This window comes from Anser cygnoides, chromosome 10 (genome assembly GCF_040182565.1).
Source record: "Anser cygnoides isolate HZ-2024a breed goose chromosome 10, Taihu_goose_T2T_genome, whole genome shotgun sequence".
In the NCBI taxonomy this organism is placed as follows: Eukaryota; Metazoa; Chordata; class Aves; order Anseriformes; family Anatidae; genus Anser; species Anser cygnoides.
In genome coordinates this window covers 15353055-15368387 of record NC_089882.1, presented here as the reverse complement: position 1 = coordinate 15368387, position 15333 = coordinate 15353055, and the positions used below count along the sequence as shown (strand labels likewise).

The window sequence follows — 15333 nt, the reverse complement described above, 5'->3', positions numbered from 1 at the left end:
TGTGTAGATGGACAAGCAGCCCACTGCACAAGCCCAAGGGAAAGGATGGAGATGCTGAAAAAGGCTGTGGATACTGCAAGCTTATAGAAGAGGAATTGCTGCAAAGTACTGTTGAGATCAGCTACAGCAAGAGCAAGCTATGTGCAGTGCCTTGCCAGCCTTGATGCACCTCAGAGATGTCCTCCATGAACACAAGCACCTCTCCCCCCGTCCCCCCCCCCCCAGTCAGTTACCTCTGTAACATCATTTTTGTTTAGCTTCCTCAGGCTGGCCAGAGCAGCATCTAGGGCTGGGAGGGCTTCAGCCAGGTCCTTCTGAGCATCGTCTGCAATGGCTTGGGCTTTCTGGGCTTTTTCTTTGGCCTTCATCTCCTCAGCCTGCACAGCATTTCTTGTCTCTTCGGCCACAGCTGTGTCTACCTGCAGCAGCAAAGACAACCTCAGAAGCATGGCTGGAGACAGCACCTATTTGGTGCTCTGCATTGCTAGGTAAGAATCACAGCTGTCCTGTCAGGTCATGTGTTTTCTTCCAGCAGGCACATGCTGAGGCCTAGCTGCTCCAATCTCCAGCAGGAGATTGTAGAGATGATCCATAAGTTCCAGCTCTGCCTGCCCTGGAACAGTGTTAGCCCTGCAGGAATTATCTGCTCTACCCATTTTTCATGTTAGCATAGGGAATGGATGTGACAGCAAGTGCATAGGGATATGGAGGAACAGGAAGATGTGCTGAGGCTTTTGTCTCTGTAACTATCACTTCTGCCTGCCCCTAAGGATTAAAGCACTACCAGGAGGTGCAGAGGGGATGTGGAATATAGCCAAACCTTATTCTGTGAGTGGATCAGACCACCTCTGGGAAGTGTGAGAGATGAGGAAGTGAAGACTTGTGTGTTGCCCCCCCCACAGAGTTGTATGGTGTTTGTGTCTCAATCTGGCCATTCTACAGTGGGAGACAGGCAGGGAAGGGAGGAACACGAGGAGGGAAGATAATTGAGAGCCCACAGAGGACAGTTCCCTTTTCTGCAGTGATATGAGTGGCTGTGTGATGGTCTCTGAGCTTTGGGCTGGCAGGAGCAGGCTGTAGCTGGATCAGCTCCCTGATGTTGGGATGCACAGAAAGGAGATCTTGCATGGGCAGCAGTCTGGTTTTAGAGCTGCTCAGGCCACCTCGGGACTGAGTTAGTAGTAGTCTGTGTCTGTGAAGAGCTAAACCAGGAAAAGGAGCTGGTAGTTTGGTTTCCTGCTCCACTAGGCTGTGGTTTCATACAGGGGCACATGAACCATTGCTTCTGCTAGCAGGCTGGGAGGTTGTGACTGGTACCCACCAACAGCAGGGCAGGGTCCTCAGCAGGAGGCTATTCTCCCTGGTAGTGCTGTTCTGCACAAATACCTGCTGTACTAATCTGGGGCCCTTACGCTTTCAGATCAAGCAGAACTTTATGCAATCCCTGCAAGGCCTCCCTGTGTGCTGTGCAAATCTGAGCAGTCAGATGTGTAAATTGCAGGGCTGCCCAGCAGCAGTACCTGCAGCTGTTCCATAGTTGCCAGCGTGTCCTTGGCTGCCTGTGCCAGGAGAGGGCGGGCGGACTCCAGCTCCTCCTGCATCCTCGCTACATCCTCTGCTGTCTGCTGGAGCTGCAGGAGCAGAACAGAGTGAGAGCCCCAGGGAAGGTCTGTGCTGCCCTGGTGGGTGCTCTGTGGGAGGCATCTCACTGCATCTCTGCAGCTTTAAAATCACTGCTCAGAGCAGTGGTTGTGAGGGACAAACCTTGTCCAGGCCACTTCTCATCTTCTTCCTGGCTGTCCTCAGCTCCTGTTTCTTCTTTCCAATCAGGGAACTGAAGATGCTGAGGAAATCAAGGTAGCTCTTGGGAGTGACGTAATTGTGTCTGGCCAGCTCCGCCAGGTACACTTGACACTTCCTTGCTACACTCTGATGAATTTCTACACACATTTGAATCTACAAGGAGAAAGGAAATAAACAATCTTATCCAGAACTGCACATTACGCAGGCCTATGAGGTGCCCATAGAGAGCCCAGGGCTAGGATTACAAAGAGCTTATGTACACATTCACAGCAGAGCTAGTATGTGCACGTGGGCTTCAATGACACACAGCAGGTAAGAAATGAACATGGCCATTTCAAGGCATCCAAAAGCTAACTGAGTCTGGATTTGAATGAAGCAATTAGGAAACATTACTACTACTAGAGCAGAGGACTTTTCTGCATGTGTCTTGCAGCTGTTGCCCATCTGCGTACATATGGAGAGGTGGCACATGAGCATACAGTTGTGCTCTGTGTGTTGAGTGTAGCACCTACCATCCCATTAACAACTTCAGTGCTGGCACCAAGATGTGGAATCTGCTGCAAGAAGGAGGAGGCAACACACTGCAGAGCTTCAGCAGGCCACTCATTAAACCAGTCAATGGTACAGCAGTTCACGAGAGAGGGGAACTGTCTCAAGCGTGCACGGAAGACTTCTCCAATAGGGCTGGGTGGAAAGACATGCCAAAAAAAATGTTATAACTACCTATAGATAAAAAGATAAAGTAGATTTCCTACTTCCCTAGAGCAATCCTGATGTCTTACAGCATAAGAAGGAAGGGGGTATACCTGAGGGGGGAGGGAGGGAAATAGGGAATGGAAGTTTAGGCAGTATTCCACCATGTCTACCATCCACAGATAACTTCTTGGAAGTCCTGGTTATATTCTGGAATGATTAAGATGGTGGTGGGGTGATGTTTTCTAGGTCCCTGCCTAGGGAGAATATGCAGGAGGTAAGAAATAAAACAAGATTTGAAGTCCATATCAAGAGATGGACTATAGAGATCACATCACCAGACCAAAATAATGGCCCTGATTCTTCTACATGTACATGTGCTGAGACCACCCTGTATTTTCATGCAGCTTTTCTGCAGGCAAGCAGGTAAACTGCTCATGGACTACACACTGCATTCATGATTAAACACAGTGCAACTGGACCCCAAATTTAAGCAAGGTATTTTTGTAGCAAGCACCTCAATGGCACATGAAGGAAGGAGGAAGCTTATATTTAATCCGAATCACATACAATCATATTCTTAAACTTATCAAGCTTCATCTTAAAAATCAGAAAAAAAATATATATATATATTAAAAAGTATCTACTCCTAGAGGAGAGTGGTATGCAGATGTGACTCCTCCTCCAGAGTCAGAGGCTGAGAAATAAAGCTCCCCTGACAAAGAGTGATGGAAGACAGAGAACAACAAGGGAATAATTAACATTGGCAGCATAGAGTTCTACCCTTGAGCTATACCTCATGCACAGAACCACGTGGATATTGCTGCGAACCCGTCCTGTGTATGCAGCCATCAGGTTGGCTTTGGTGGGCTGCTGCCCTAGTTCTCGCACAACAGGCTTCATAGCTGTCATGATCTGTTCTTGATCATCAGGGCTGTAAATGTTGGGAACGTCACCTGAGTTGAGCAGGTTGTTGATATCTTCAAGGAAGGATTCATTTTTAATCTAAGTAGACGAGAGGGGGAGGAAGAGAAAAAAAGCAGTTTCCTAAGTCATCAGAGAGTCAGGTTTCCACATGCCATGTAGATTACTTGTGGATAAATACAGACCTCAGCCTCTGCTAGAAGAAATAATTTCTGTGGTCACTGAGCTCCAGTAAAGCATGCTCTGTCTCACGGCCAGGATTTACAATTGAACAGCCATGTTCAGCCATTTCAGGGGTGGGGTGTCTGGAAACAAGTACTCCTTCTGCTCATTCACTGTTTTCTTACAGATAAATAGCATTCAGGGTCTAGCTCCCTGCCTCGTCATAGTGACTCTAAGCAGGCCCCAGTTGACCGTGTGCTCTAGGTCTTTGTTCCTCCGGCACAGCAGAATGCTTTGCCATTAGGATAAAGCTCATCAGTACAGGAGGCAGAGTAATTGTAGGGACGTGTCAAGTCTGTGGGATGATTCCCCCTCCAGAGATACACTTGCCTCTCTGTCTTTACTAAATCAGTCATACACAGCATCCATCTACTTGTCTAAATGTACCCTCCAATGCCCCCCCAACCTTCGCCCACATATGCTTCTCCCTGCAGGGAAAAGGATGAGTGAACAAGCATTTGACAGATGCTTATCTCACTGCTTAGGGCACTGCCAGAAGCAACCTGGTTCCTATGATAATGAAGACAGTATAAAAGCCTATTGGGAGCATAACCATGAACTCCAGAAGTTGGCTTAGTCATTAGGAAGCGACACTTTACAGTAACAAGCCAATGTTATCCTGGATCAAGCTCCTCAACCCTCTTCAGGGGCATTTCTTGAACTTGGAGGTATATTCCTGACTCCTCATGAGAAGGAATCAATCATGCTAACACTCCCATACCTGTGTGTCTACAAATAGGAAGGTTTTGGGTAGACTTTCAAGGCCTGCTTTCATCATGATCTTCTTCATGTCATCTCGCCATTCAGTCATGTCGTAATTTTTGGACAATTCTATCTGGAAACACTCATAATCTGCCCTAAAGGAAAGAGAAGTTACATCCAGTGGAAGTCTCCTCTTTTGTCAACCCTGAGCATATCATGGACACAGAGGAGAAGACCCAACCATGTTGTTTTCCTACAGAGTGCTAAGCACAAATCTGTCCTTGAACATCTCTAGCTACCCATCCAAAAATATGTTTTACTCACAGTAGCAATACCTGAGCTAGATAGGAAGCTGAAATATAACTTCATTAGCTAACAGCATCACACTGTACGTGTCCAACTGCAAACCCTTACACAGAGCCTCACAGTAAAAGAGAGCAATTCACCACTTTTTTTTTGTGATGTAGCACTTGGAGGACGGTGTGCCAGGGCACCATGGCTGTGTTTTCTGTGTTCACATCCTATATTCAGGACTGGAAGAACTTGCTTCCCCAGCGCATTTCCCTGGCTCCCAATATTCACAGATGCCACTTGCCAGGCTGTCAGTGTCAATTGATCATTTGTCACTAGGAGCTCCTGTCTTTGTCTTCCTGCTGCCTGGCTCCAAGGAAGGAGCCCCCCCATCTCTCCCAGAACTATGCTACACAGGCCCTTGAGTTGATGTGGACTGCATTGTATTTGCTAATTTGCTGCATGCACACAACAGTAACTGAACTACCAGCAAGCAAAAGTCTAATTTTTCTGGTGTAGATGTGCGTGTTAACTGAGCCCTAGCTCTTGACTGTTGTATCTGAAGAGTCAGCAACCTCAAAAATGTGCAAACAGTAGCAGAAAGGGCAGGAAAAGAGAATCTCTGGAGGCAGCCCCGATGGAGCTGCTCCACTTTATGTGAATGGAGCCCATCACTTACATGTGAGATGCCAGCCTGGTGAGAGACTGCCTCCCACTCCCCCCAACACCCAGGAGAAGAGCATTCCCTGGGGCCTGCCGCAGGATCCGGCTGATTCGGCAGATGTGCTGCACTGCATCCATGAAAAGCTCCAGCCTCAGCTCTGTGGTGTGGGTTTGATTGTACTCTTCCAGGTAATCCTCAATCACAATCTTCAGCTGCAGGCAGAAACAGACACTTATGGCCAACAGATAAAAGCAATCAGTGGTGGGGAGGTGTGACTGTAATTGTGTGTAAGCACAACCAGCCCTCTGGGAGGACAGAGCCTGGTGCTCAGGGTGACCTGGGAGCAGCTGCCTCTGTCAGCTGCTGCTTGGGAGCTACCTGTAGGGAGGTGACGGCTGTGTTCACTCCGTGTTCCTACAGCAACTGCTATGGGACCAGGCTGAATTTAGCTGGTGGTGGCGAGAGCAACTGCTGAATGGAGACCTTAAACTCAGGCTAAGTGACTACAGTTTGCTGTTCCTGATGATGCTGTTTACCTGGAAAAGCAGCAAGGCACGGTTCAAATTAAAGCAGCTTGTGGCTGCCTGACCTGTGCTGTTCCAGGGTCTGCATCTGGGAGGGCTTCCTGGCTCTATAGCTGCCTCCTGCTGCAGGTCCTGCGGTCAGGGCAATAAAAGGGCAGGTGCTGGAAGAATAATTGTCTATGGCCAGCAAGGTTGAGAAGTGCACTCCTCTTGTGGTCCAGCCATTGCACAGGATAACCATATAACCAGTGCCTCCTGATTTTTCCAGGGCTCTCTGTAACAGCAGTCTCAGGGCAGAGCAGATGAGACAAAGATATCCAGGATTTGGTCATACTCCTTCAGCACTCTCGCTGTAAACCTGGGCAAGCAACATCAGCCAGAATTGATACAGCACTGAGGTCCCTGCCTAGGTGACCAAGTCCTTTGTACATCAGGGGACTGTGCAGCAGCTTGGGAAGTCTGGCTGTCTCAGCTGGGCTCACCTCACTGGGGGACAGGCCTACATCCTTTGCAAAAATGATTAGAAAGCTCAGTTAATTATCGGTCCTTGTCACACAGCTATCACAAGAGGGGAGATGACAGGATAATCATCTGTTTCTGATAATGAGCGCAAAACACTACTCATTGCCTTTGCTTAATTACCACTACCAAACTATTCACAGTATCTTCTCCAACAGGGAATCCAGCAATAACATTAATTAGTTGCAAAGGTCAATTGTGAAGGCTTTAATGGTAAATGTAGAATTGTTTGGGGGTAATGTGCCATTTCTTTCCAGCAAATTTCACTTTTTGTTCCTGAGTAGGGCTTATTTGGGAGACTTTGCATAGCAGACTGCCTCCAGGAAGGCAATGCAGAGACAGCTTGTTCCACCTCAAATTCCCATCTGTACCAAATGCAACCACTAGCCATGTCTGGGGTAGGATTTCACAGGAGAGCTTTAGGACGATGTATGATTCCAGAGACCTTCAGTTCTAGCAACCCCATGGTTATTAACTTCTTTCTTTTTGTTTGCAGAAGACTTGGAAGATGTGAACATAATTCATACTGTCATGATTTCTTAGGATCGTTACCTTTTCCTGGCTGTTGATTTCTTTGTACAGTCTGATATGGGCGTCTCGTTCCATGAAGTCGCCAAACAGAACTGGCTGGGAAGGGACAACCTCCTGAAAAGTGGTGCCTAGTTCCTCCATCATGCTTTTCATCAGGTTATCAAACCAGGTCTGGTCCTCTTTAGTGACCAGGCGATCAGAGAAGACCCGACAGCTCTCATGGTACCACAGTCGCAGCAGGTGTGATTTGTCCTGGTAGGAAATCCCAGCAAAACACCCTCATGAGAAAAGCAGAGAAGTGTTAAAGGCCTCTCTGTCAGGAAGGTTGGTTCCTGCCAGGCACATGGACAGCCCCACTCCTACTAGAAAGCAGCTGGAGTGGAGAAGAACTGTGCAGAAGAAGCTGCATTCCCTTCTCAAAAACAACTCTTGTCAAAACAGCTGCTCTGCAGAAAGCTCATTATAGCTGCAGTTAATACCCTATTAGTCCATCTGCCAGGGTTTCTTTGAGAAATTTAAGTCTCGTGTTTGTCCTAATCCTTCCTTCAGTATGACTTAATTTTTTACTGTTTTCACGAGTTCTTGTATTTTCTGGAAAGATCCTTCTATTCAGGTGTGGCACAGAACAAGATCCCCAAGTACTTTCTGTGATAAATCAACACCTACAGGCTAAGCTGGACCTACAAAGCAAGGTCCACAGGAGAACTGAAGGGACAGAAGCCTCCATTGGTGTAAGTTGGTTTTGCAGGACAAAACCTCTGTCCCTGCATGGTCCCATCTGGTCCCCTACGGCTCTGTCCAGCCCTGCAGGAATGAATGGCTAGGCTGGGTGGCGCTGACTCCCCATGGCCACGCACCTGACAGATAACACACCAAGGAAGGCTTGGGGTGGTCTGTGTACTGCCAGTACTAGGCGATATAACCAAAGGGAACATCACTAAATTCATTGAACAGTACAAAAATACAGTTTCAACAGGAAACTGAGTTTGGACTGGAACATTCCTGTTCTTCCCCTGAGAAGCACGACTGTGCTGCTGAGAGGACTGACCTCGATATTGCTGGACTCAGCCATGAGCATGCCCTGGAACACCTTGGAGAGGTCCCTCAGGTTAAAGGTGTAATGTGACTTGGCTGGTGTGGGCAGCAGCTGGGATGTGATGGTCGAATACACACAGATAGTGGCATCAACCAAGGGCTCATTCAAGTCTTTGACTGCAGGTGCTCCAGCTGTAGAGACACAGGAAGGTAGAAAGGATGTTAAGGTGGCAACTCTGAGACAAGAAGGTCCTAGCAGTGCAGACAGATGGCACCAAGTGGCAGAGGATTTGTTGCTAGGATTTGACCAGAACTGCACTTTTTCCCCCCTGACTTCCTATATGGAGACTGTGTGGGGCCCTGACAAAGTCTCAGCTCTTTGCAGTGGAGAACTTGCCAATGAGTTTCCCAACCAAATCGGAATCAGACCTGAGGAGGGAAGAATGCATCACAACAATTCTGCAGTGTTAAGAGTCTGTGCACCCCATGGAGAAAGGAGATGCTGCCATGCAGGTAATGGTGCTACCTGAAACACTCAGGTTTTCCTTCTCCCTCTTCGTACTCCGCCAGTGTAGTCTCAGATACTTTTAAGCTAGGTGTCCTTTTAGCTAAACCACCTGGCAATTCACTGAGCTCAGCAAATGCAAAGTCTCTGAGGAATGGCTAAGGGATGACTTCTTATGTGATAGTGGCAAGATTTAAACATAGCTGCCAGTTTCAGAGCACACAATAAATTTCTCAATTCTAATCAAGTTCATTACCAAAACTCCTGTGGAAGGGGAGCCCTGTGACACTCTAGCACTTCACGCTTTTTTGCATTATTTCCAAAATTCTTTAATTTTCTTTTAAAGTGAAGCTAGACACTCCAGTGTGTTCCTGAGCTCATAGCCAGGTACTGGCACTTGTGAATACTGCAAGCACTCAGAAAGCTTGGCTTTGTCTTCCCATAGCCCACTATTCTCACTCCTTCCTACTGGCAGATTTGCAGAGGAGGACACATTTGCAAAGATGATCCTAAATTCCCACCCTGTCAAATATAAGAGGTACACATTTCACTTCAGATGAACCCTTTTTTTCTGTGTGGCTGTAGCACCATGCTCAGATCCTCCCTTCTCAGCTGTCCACAGGCTGCAACAGATGGGAAGTAACAGAAGGCTTAGCTTCTGCAGAAAGCTGTTGTCTGGGGAAATGTCTGCCTGCCGAAAGCACAGGTAAACTGCGCCATGCTGTGCCCACCAGCCTGTTCAGTCTCTCTTGCGTCTTTCTGCTCTTACACACTGGATCTCTGTAACTTCTTTCTCCTAGGAGTCCAGATAGGAAACCAAGACAGAACACGAGTTCTCTGCTTTACTTGTGGAGGTGAAGAATATCTGCATCATCTATCACAAACACAACTCTCTCTGGAAGGCACAGGCTATGGAATATCTTATGAAATTCTTAGAGTCAAAGTTGAAGTTGGCTAGTTTGGCCCAGAGACTAGTGTATGAGTTCTCTGCCAAGGCTCAAACACCAGTTTTTCAAAAGCATCTTCAAATAACTAATGCAAGTTCCAGCTTCTAACCCTTTGATTAGATCACAAATATTAGTTTCTCCCCTTTCTACATCCATTACCATTGGGCTGACTTGAGATAACGAGGAGGAGGCTTACCCATCCAGCTGCCAAGGATGGTGGAGAAGATTGTCTTCTTGCTGCTGTCCTCCATCTCCGTGAAGGAGAGGTAATTGAAATGACGTGTGAGGCGTGGAGTAACAGCATTCCTTCCCCCTCCAGGAGGTCCCATGGCACAGACAAAATTAATATCTACCAGCTTCTTAAAAGTACCTTGAGGAGTATAAAAGCAGGAATGAATGCTGAGCCAAAAACCCTCGCCACAGATCTCCCCAGAAAGTATGTGTATCTATATCAACAGGCCAACTCTTGCCAGGAGTACTGGGCAAAGATCTGTGTCGTACCGATTTGTTTCCTGTCGTACCAGCCCTGGTGGTCCAACCACTGCCGCAGCAGCTCGATGGGTGGCTGAGCACCGTACGCCTCTGGCATGGGCATGTTCAAATCATCAATGAAAAATATGAAGTACCGCCCAACTGGAGGCCCAAACACACCCTTCCGCCTGTAAGGACAAAAAGATGCGTAAGGACACAGGACAGCTCCTATTGCGAAAGCACTCCTAACTTGTCCCAAAAAGCAGCTTTTCCTCTAGATGCTTCCTGGGTCAGCAGTTTCAGTTGTCTTTACACTTACGCTCTACACACGCCTTTATATATGGGCCTTTGCATGAAAAAGATCTACAGCAATGTCTGAGACATGGGCTTCTTTGCAATCACATGGGTACAATTTTGTCTACTTATGCACAGTGGCAATGGGAACAAAGAGAAAGCATGGGCTCAAGGCCATGAACATGTTGGAAATTTCAAACCATGGCTGGCTGGTTTGAAAAGGAAAAGGGAAGCTGCTAACCATGGGGGGAGGGTGGAGGTGGGACTAGGGATCAGTAGCCAATATTCTCCCTTCATTAGTTTCTATAAAGGTCCCACAGTGGGTTTTGCAAACACTTGTGTCATGAAATGTTGTATTTCTGGAATAACTAGGATTGGAACAATTTTTACAGACCCTCACTTACCCTTCTCACATTCTTGACAGCGTATCAGGTTATTACTGGATCTCTCAAACCCAGCTCAGCTTTGCTGTTTGTCCTGTTTCTTATCCACAGATCTATGTGATTGGAGCCCCTTCAGGTCTCAGGATGAAACTAAATGATCAAGCTGATGGAAATACTGAGCTCAGGGATGCCACCTTTGCAAACACCGAAAGGAAACTTGCCTCTTATCCAGTTTGCTATCAATGAGATCCTGGGTTTGGTTGGCAGAGGTGCGTGCAGAAAACATCAGGAAATGGGTGACGTATTTGAGAGGCAAGTTCTTCAATAGTTTGTCTGTAATTGTGAGAGTCTTCCCTGTGCCAGTGGGACCAATGCAGAGAACCTAGAAGAACAATCAGCAGTACTTGCTAGAGGAAAGTATCAGCAGTACTTTCTGGTTCCTGCCCCCTTAAGCTTTCAAAGGAGCAGAGAAGACAGAAGGCTCACTTCTTCAGTAAGGACAGCTGTTCGAGTTAACAGATCTCTTGGCATGGAAGGAATCCAAGCAGAGAGGTATGAAATGCAATAGCAGGAAACAGGTAAAGAGAGGTGGTGATGGGGCCATCACCCTGTTTGGGAGGGGATCTAGAAGTTGCTGCATTTTAACTGAACTTGTGAAAGTTAATATTCCTTTGGAGCTTCAGCATGGTGCCTGGGGTCTGAATGGAGAATTCTTGTTGCTTAGGCACAGCTCTTGAGCAGAGAAATGCAAATCCATGAGAGTGGGAAATTATCTAAAAGTGTCAGGTAGCTGTCAGGTTCTGATTGCACTGGAAGAAGAAAACATGCCCCACTTGAAGAGAAAAACATTGAATCCAAAATCAGAGACAAGGGTGGGCACATACCGGCTTACAGTTGATGAGCAACAGACCCAGCAGTTGGGCCATTCGGACTGTGTTCACTGTGGGCACAATAATGTCAGCAAAGTTGGTTTCAGGAACCATGGTGAACTCTGCTGTGGGGTCCAGCCACTTCTCCCAGCACACCTGAAAGTAGAGGTACATTTAGAGGGGGCAGCTGCATCATTCTGCTATGGGAATAGGAAAATAGTATTTCTGCTGTGTTTTCCCGTCACAGCTCCTTGTGTAGTAGCTCAGATTCTGACTAAGACATCAGGTTCTCAGTCCCTCTGTCTAGACACCTACACCTTTTTGTACAGCAAAGCTGTAAGCACTTGACTTGCTTCCTTTGGGAGGGAGGTAGCCTAAGAGCCCCAACAGCAACACACTTGCCCTTCCTTCTGAAAACTGGGATCAAAGGGAGACAGAGCATTTGTGATATTCGCAAGAAGTGGAAGTCTGTCCTAAGCTGACCTATGCTGTAAGTGCCCCCGTGGCAGAAGGGCAAAGAAGGCTTTGCTGGGATCCTGTCTTCATAGTTGGTGCTGTTGCACTCAGAGGCACACTGAGGTTTTGTATTTTACAGGACATGGATGACTTGCACTAGAATCAAGTCACAGGCTAATGTCTCACAGGCCACTATACATGTGAAACAGAGGTTTTGTCAGGGATATGCTAGAGAACGGTGACAGAAAAAACGTATTCCTGAGCACCCCACATGGCTTCCCCACAGACACTGAGACAGCCTTGGCAACTTTGCTAAGTATTTTACACTCACGTAGGTCTCCCTGCTTTGCCTCCCCTTTCTGAAATCAGAGCATTTTCCCTCTTGTTTTTTACTTCCAGCCCAGGGACTGGTGACTGTCAGTCAGCTGGGCCTTGCATGCCCTGCTGCTCTGCTATCTGCTGTGGAAAGGATGGCATATTTTTCTGCCCTGCTCCTCCTCCAGACTGCTGTACCCAGCTCTTCTGTCGTCGTGCCCTGCTTTTTAATGCAGACAAACCTTTCCATCTGGGCTTTTCCCTGTGGCAGCCACACTTGTAGAGCCCTCTCACTTTCCTGAGCATTGGCAGAAGCACACAGGTCTGATTTGACCAGCACTTGGTTAAGGTTTGAAAGATATGCTTCGCAACCCTCAGGGCAAGAAGCTGTCTTCTTCCTTTAATGAAAGGCTTGATTTCACTTGAAATATTATCACTGGGTTCCTATAGGCTTTTTTTATTTGCCCTTGATGAGAAGATTCTGTCACATCCTGCAGGACTGTGTTATTTACAGGTCCCTCCCTCAAATTTCCCAGCTTAGAGTTGGAAGTGAAATATTTTACCTCCCTAATGACATCCTCATCCAGATCATCTTCAGCATTGTTAAGTCCAGCATCATTCAGTTTATAGTCATAAACCAGTCCTTCTTCTGGGAAAAGTAACTGGATCTGTGGGAATAAAACTATGGTGAACGTAGCTGCCACTCATCTGAATTCACAGGAGGATCTACATTACTGCAAGAATTTAGTAATGGAATGCTGCCCAGGCCAGGGGGGTCAGCTCTCTCTCCTAGAGCTCCCAGCTCAAGGGTCCTTTGAATTTTTGAAGAAGATCTTGTATGCCAGATCCCAAAAAGAAGCCCATGCACATTTTCCAGCTATTCAAGAACCTCTCACTCCCACTCCTCATTACCACTTCCTCTATAATGAGAAAGTATCTGCTTTCCTTTTACTCACCTTTTCTTTTGCCATCTTCTCCCTCAGCCACATGCTGAAGGCCACACGGCCTTGGGAATCCCCAGTAGCACCCACGCTCCAGATCAAGGCAAATATAAACCAGGGCTCAATCAGCTCTCTGATACGAGCTGCCTTCTCCTGGGGAATCTTCCTAATGCCCTGGGAAATAGAGGACAGCAGAAGTAAAATTCTCAAGCAGGGTTAATGTGAACAAATATCAGGCACTTTTCAATGTGCTTGTAATTCTACTCAGAATACGTGTAGCTCTTTCTAGCCAATTTTACAGGCCTTTAAAAAATATTCCGAGGATTAAAATGTGCTATTTCATTTGTGTACTTAAGACACTCTGTTTGCTGAACTAAGGTCTCTCAACACGAGTTGGGAGAAGAATTTAGTTTTTTGTTTTTAATTTGAAAGCTTTCCAGCCTTCCTCAACATTATCTCTCAAAGAACCTGCAGTCTGAAGTGTTTTGCTGCACAGCTCTGATCTCTGCTTTCCACTCACTCTCCAATTCCCTCTGCTGTAAATAAATGTGAACCTCTTTTCTCCAGCCTGATAGGCCTGGAGCTTATCTTCTGCTTTTTCAATGGGTAAAGCGTAATCCTTTCAAGCTTACCTGCTCTCTGCAAGATGCGGTATTGCCTTCTGCCATGTAGATGTGCTATAGGGTAACCTTTCTTCACCAACACCTTGTATTCCAGTGATTAGCACTGCACGACTTACTGCCCTTAAGAGCTACAGGCGCACACATGCAATAGCAGCAAAACCTTACCTCAACAGGAATGAAAGGCTGAAACAAACATTCCAACAGCATGAGGAGGCTTCTTGTGAGGTTACCATCTGTTGAGGCAATTATCTCCTTCACAAATCTCCGGACAAAGCCAATGGCTTCCTGTAAGAAGAGGCGGGAACAGTTCAGTGTTACCATCCAATGCATTTGACTTCTACCTTCTAGGGTTCTGGTTTCTCCTTGCCTCCCTGCAGGCTACATTTAGCAGGGAGGGTACAACTGAGAATGCTGCCATTTCTCCCTGTGTCTCAAGTACCACTCTTTTAACTGCAGAGAATTACGTCAAACCACTTGGTTCACTCTTAAGTGCAAGAAGCCTTTGGGTCTGTCTTTTGAGTCTATGCAATAGTGATACACATCTTTTGCCATCACTGCCCTAAGTGGTTTTCTCCTTTCAGGACTTTTCTTTTGCAGCTCTGGGTTATTCATTAAACCAGTGGCTCAGGAGCAGAGTAGAAATATCAAAACTTGTTCTCATAACTTTCTCCCTGGAGTAACTCCACTGTAAGAAATAGAGCTGCACCAGGGATGATTTTATCCAGAAGGCAGTTTAAAAATAAAACATCCATAGAAGGTCTGGAACAGCATGGCAGCTTACCTTGAGGAATCTCCTGAAGAGGGATGCCAACTGCTGTGAGAAAGGCTGCATGACACCTGGGATTTTTTGCAGCCAGCACTCAGTGAAGGGCTCCAGCCCCAAGATGCTGGGTTCCAGGTAAACCATGCCACAGCGGGAGACTGTGGCAGGGGAAGCAACAGCCAAATCCTGGACTTCAAACATCATGGTCATGCTCTGTAAATTCCAAAAAAGAAGAAAGCAAGGATCTCTCAGCATAACTTGGTGCAGCTGCAGTCTCTCTTGTTGTTGCAGGACCCCCCTTTGAGCAGTTTGTGCAGCACTGCAGAGGTCTGGCCAGCACAGGGATACTACTGAGACATCGGTTTCTGAACAAGTCCATCATGTGCATTGAGTGGAAAGTAAAAGGCAAGTAAGACAGACAACAGGCAGCAAAAGGGAGAGGAATGAGTTACCTCTGTCATCTTGATGATTTCCCCTGAACTGAGACACAACTTCTTATTGTCATCCAGTACTGTGTTCATGTTCTCAATCCACAGAGCATCAACCGGCCCGTCAAACATGTACCACTTCTTACGAGCATCAGCAGCCATGGCTCCCCGCCGAATGAGTGAGGAAAGGATCCCATCTGTCCTGAAAGATGGGAGGAAAGCAGGGCTTGGATCAGTCTCTTTTTGCTGAAATCCATGGCAAAGCTTCCACCACAAAAAGCAACAGAGCCAGAATCTTACCTTAGTTCATGTTCCTCACCTGCTGATGAGTTGTATAAAGGTCCACCTCAGTCTTTCTTGTACTGAGACTCACAGCCCAGTCTGTGGCACTATGACTATCTTTGGCCATCAGGAGCTGGACTTCATGTCA

The 15333-nt window shown here is 46.9% G+C and overlaps 1 protein-coding gene across 1 annotated transcript in view; it reads right to left on the bottom strand.

The window, feature by feature from the left end:
- DNAH1 (dynein axonemal heavy chain 1) overlaps positions 1-15333 on the bottom strand; it is a 73100-nt gene that overhangs the window by 18639 nt on the left and 39128 nt on the right. The window contains exons 36-53 of the mRNA XM_067002902.1: positions 14928-15105; positions 14494-14688; positions 13878-13997; positions 13105-13263; positions 12712-12816; positions 11393-11533; positions 10730-10890; positions 9862-10019; positions 9557-9730; positions 7922-8100; positions 6895-7125; positions 5315-5511; positions 4364-4499; positions 3293-3501; positions 2316-2487; positions 1765-1956; positions 1521-1631; positions 234-419 (exon numbers count right to left, since the gene is read on the bottom strand). Coding sequence (XP_066859003.1) covers positions 234-419; positions 1521-1631; positions 1765-1956; positions 2316-2487; positions 3293-3501; positions 4364-4499; positions 5315-5511; positions 6895-7125; positions 7922-8100; positions 9557-9730; positions 9862-10019; positions 10730-10890; positions 11393-11533; positions 12712-12816; positions 13105-13263; positions 13878-13997; positions 14494-14688; positions 14928-15105 — 3004 coding nt within the window. The remainder of the gene's footprint in view (positions 1-233; positions 420-1520; positions 1632-1764; positions 1957-2315; positions 2488-3292; positions 3502-4363; positions 4500-5314; positions 5512-6894; positions 7126-7921; positions 8101-9556; positions 9731-9861; positions 10020-10729; positions 10891-11392; positions 11534-12711; positions 12817-13104; positions 13264-13877; positions 13998-14493; positions 14689-14927; positions 15106-15333) is intronic.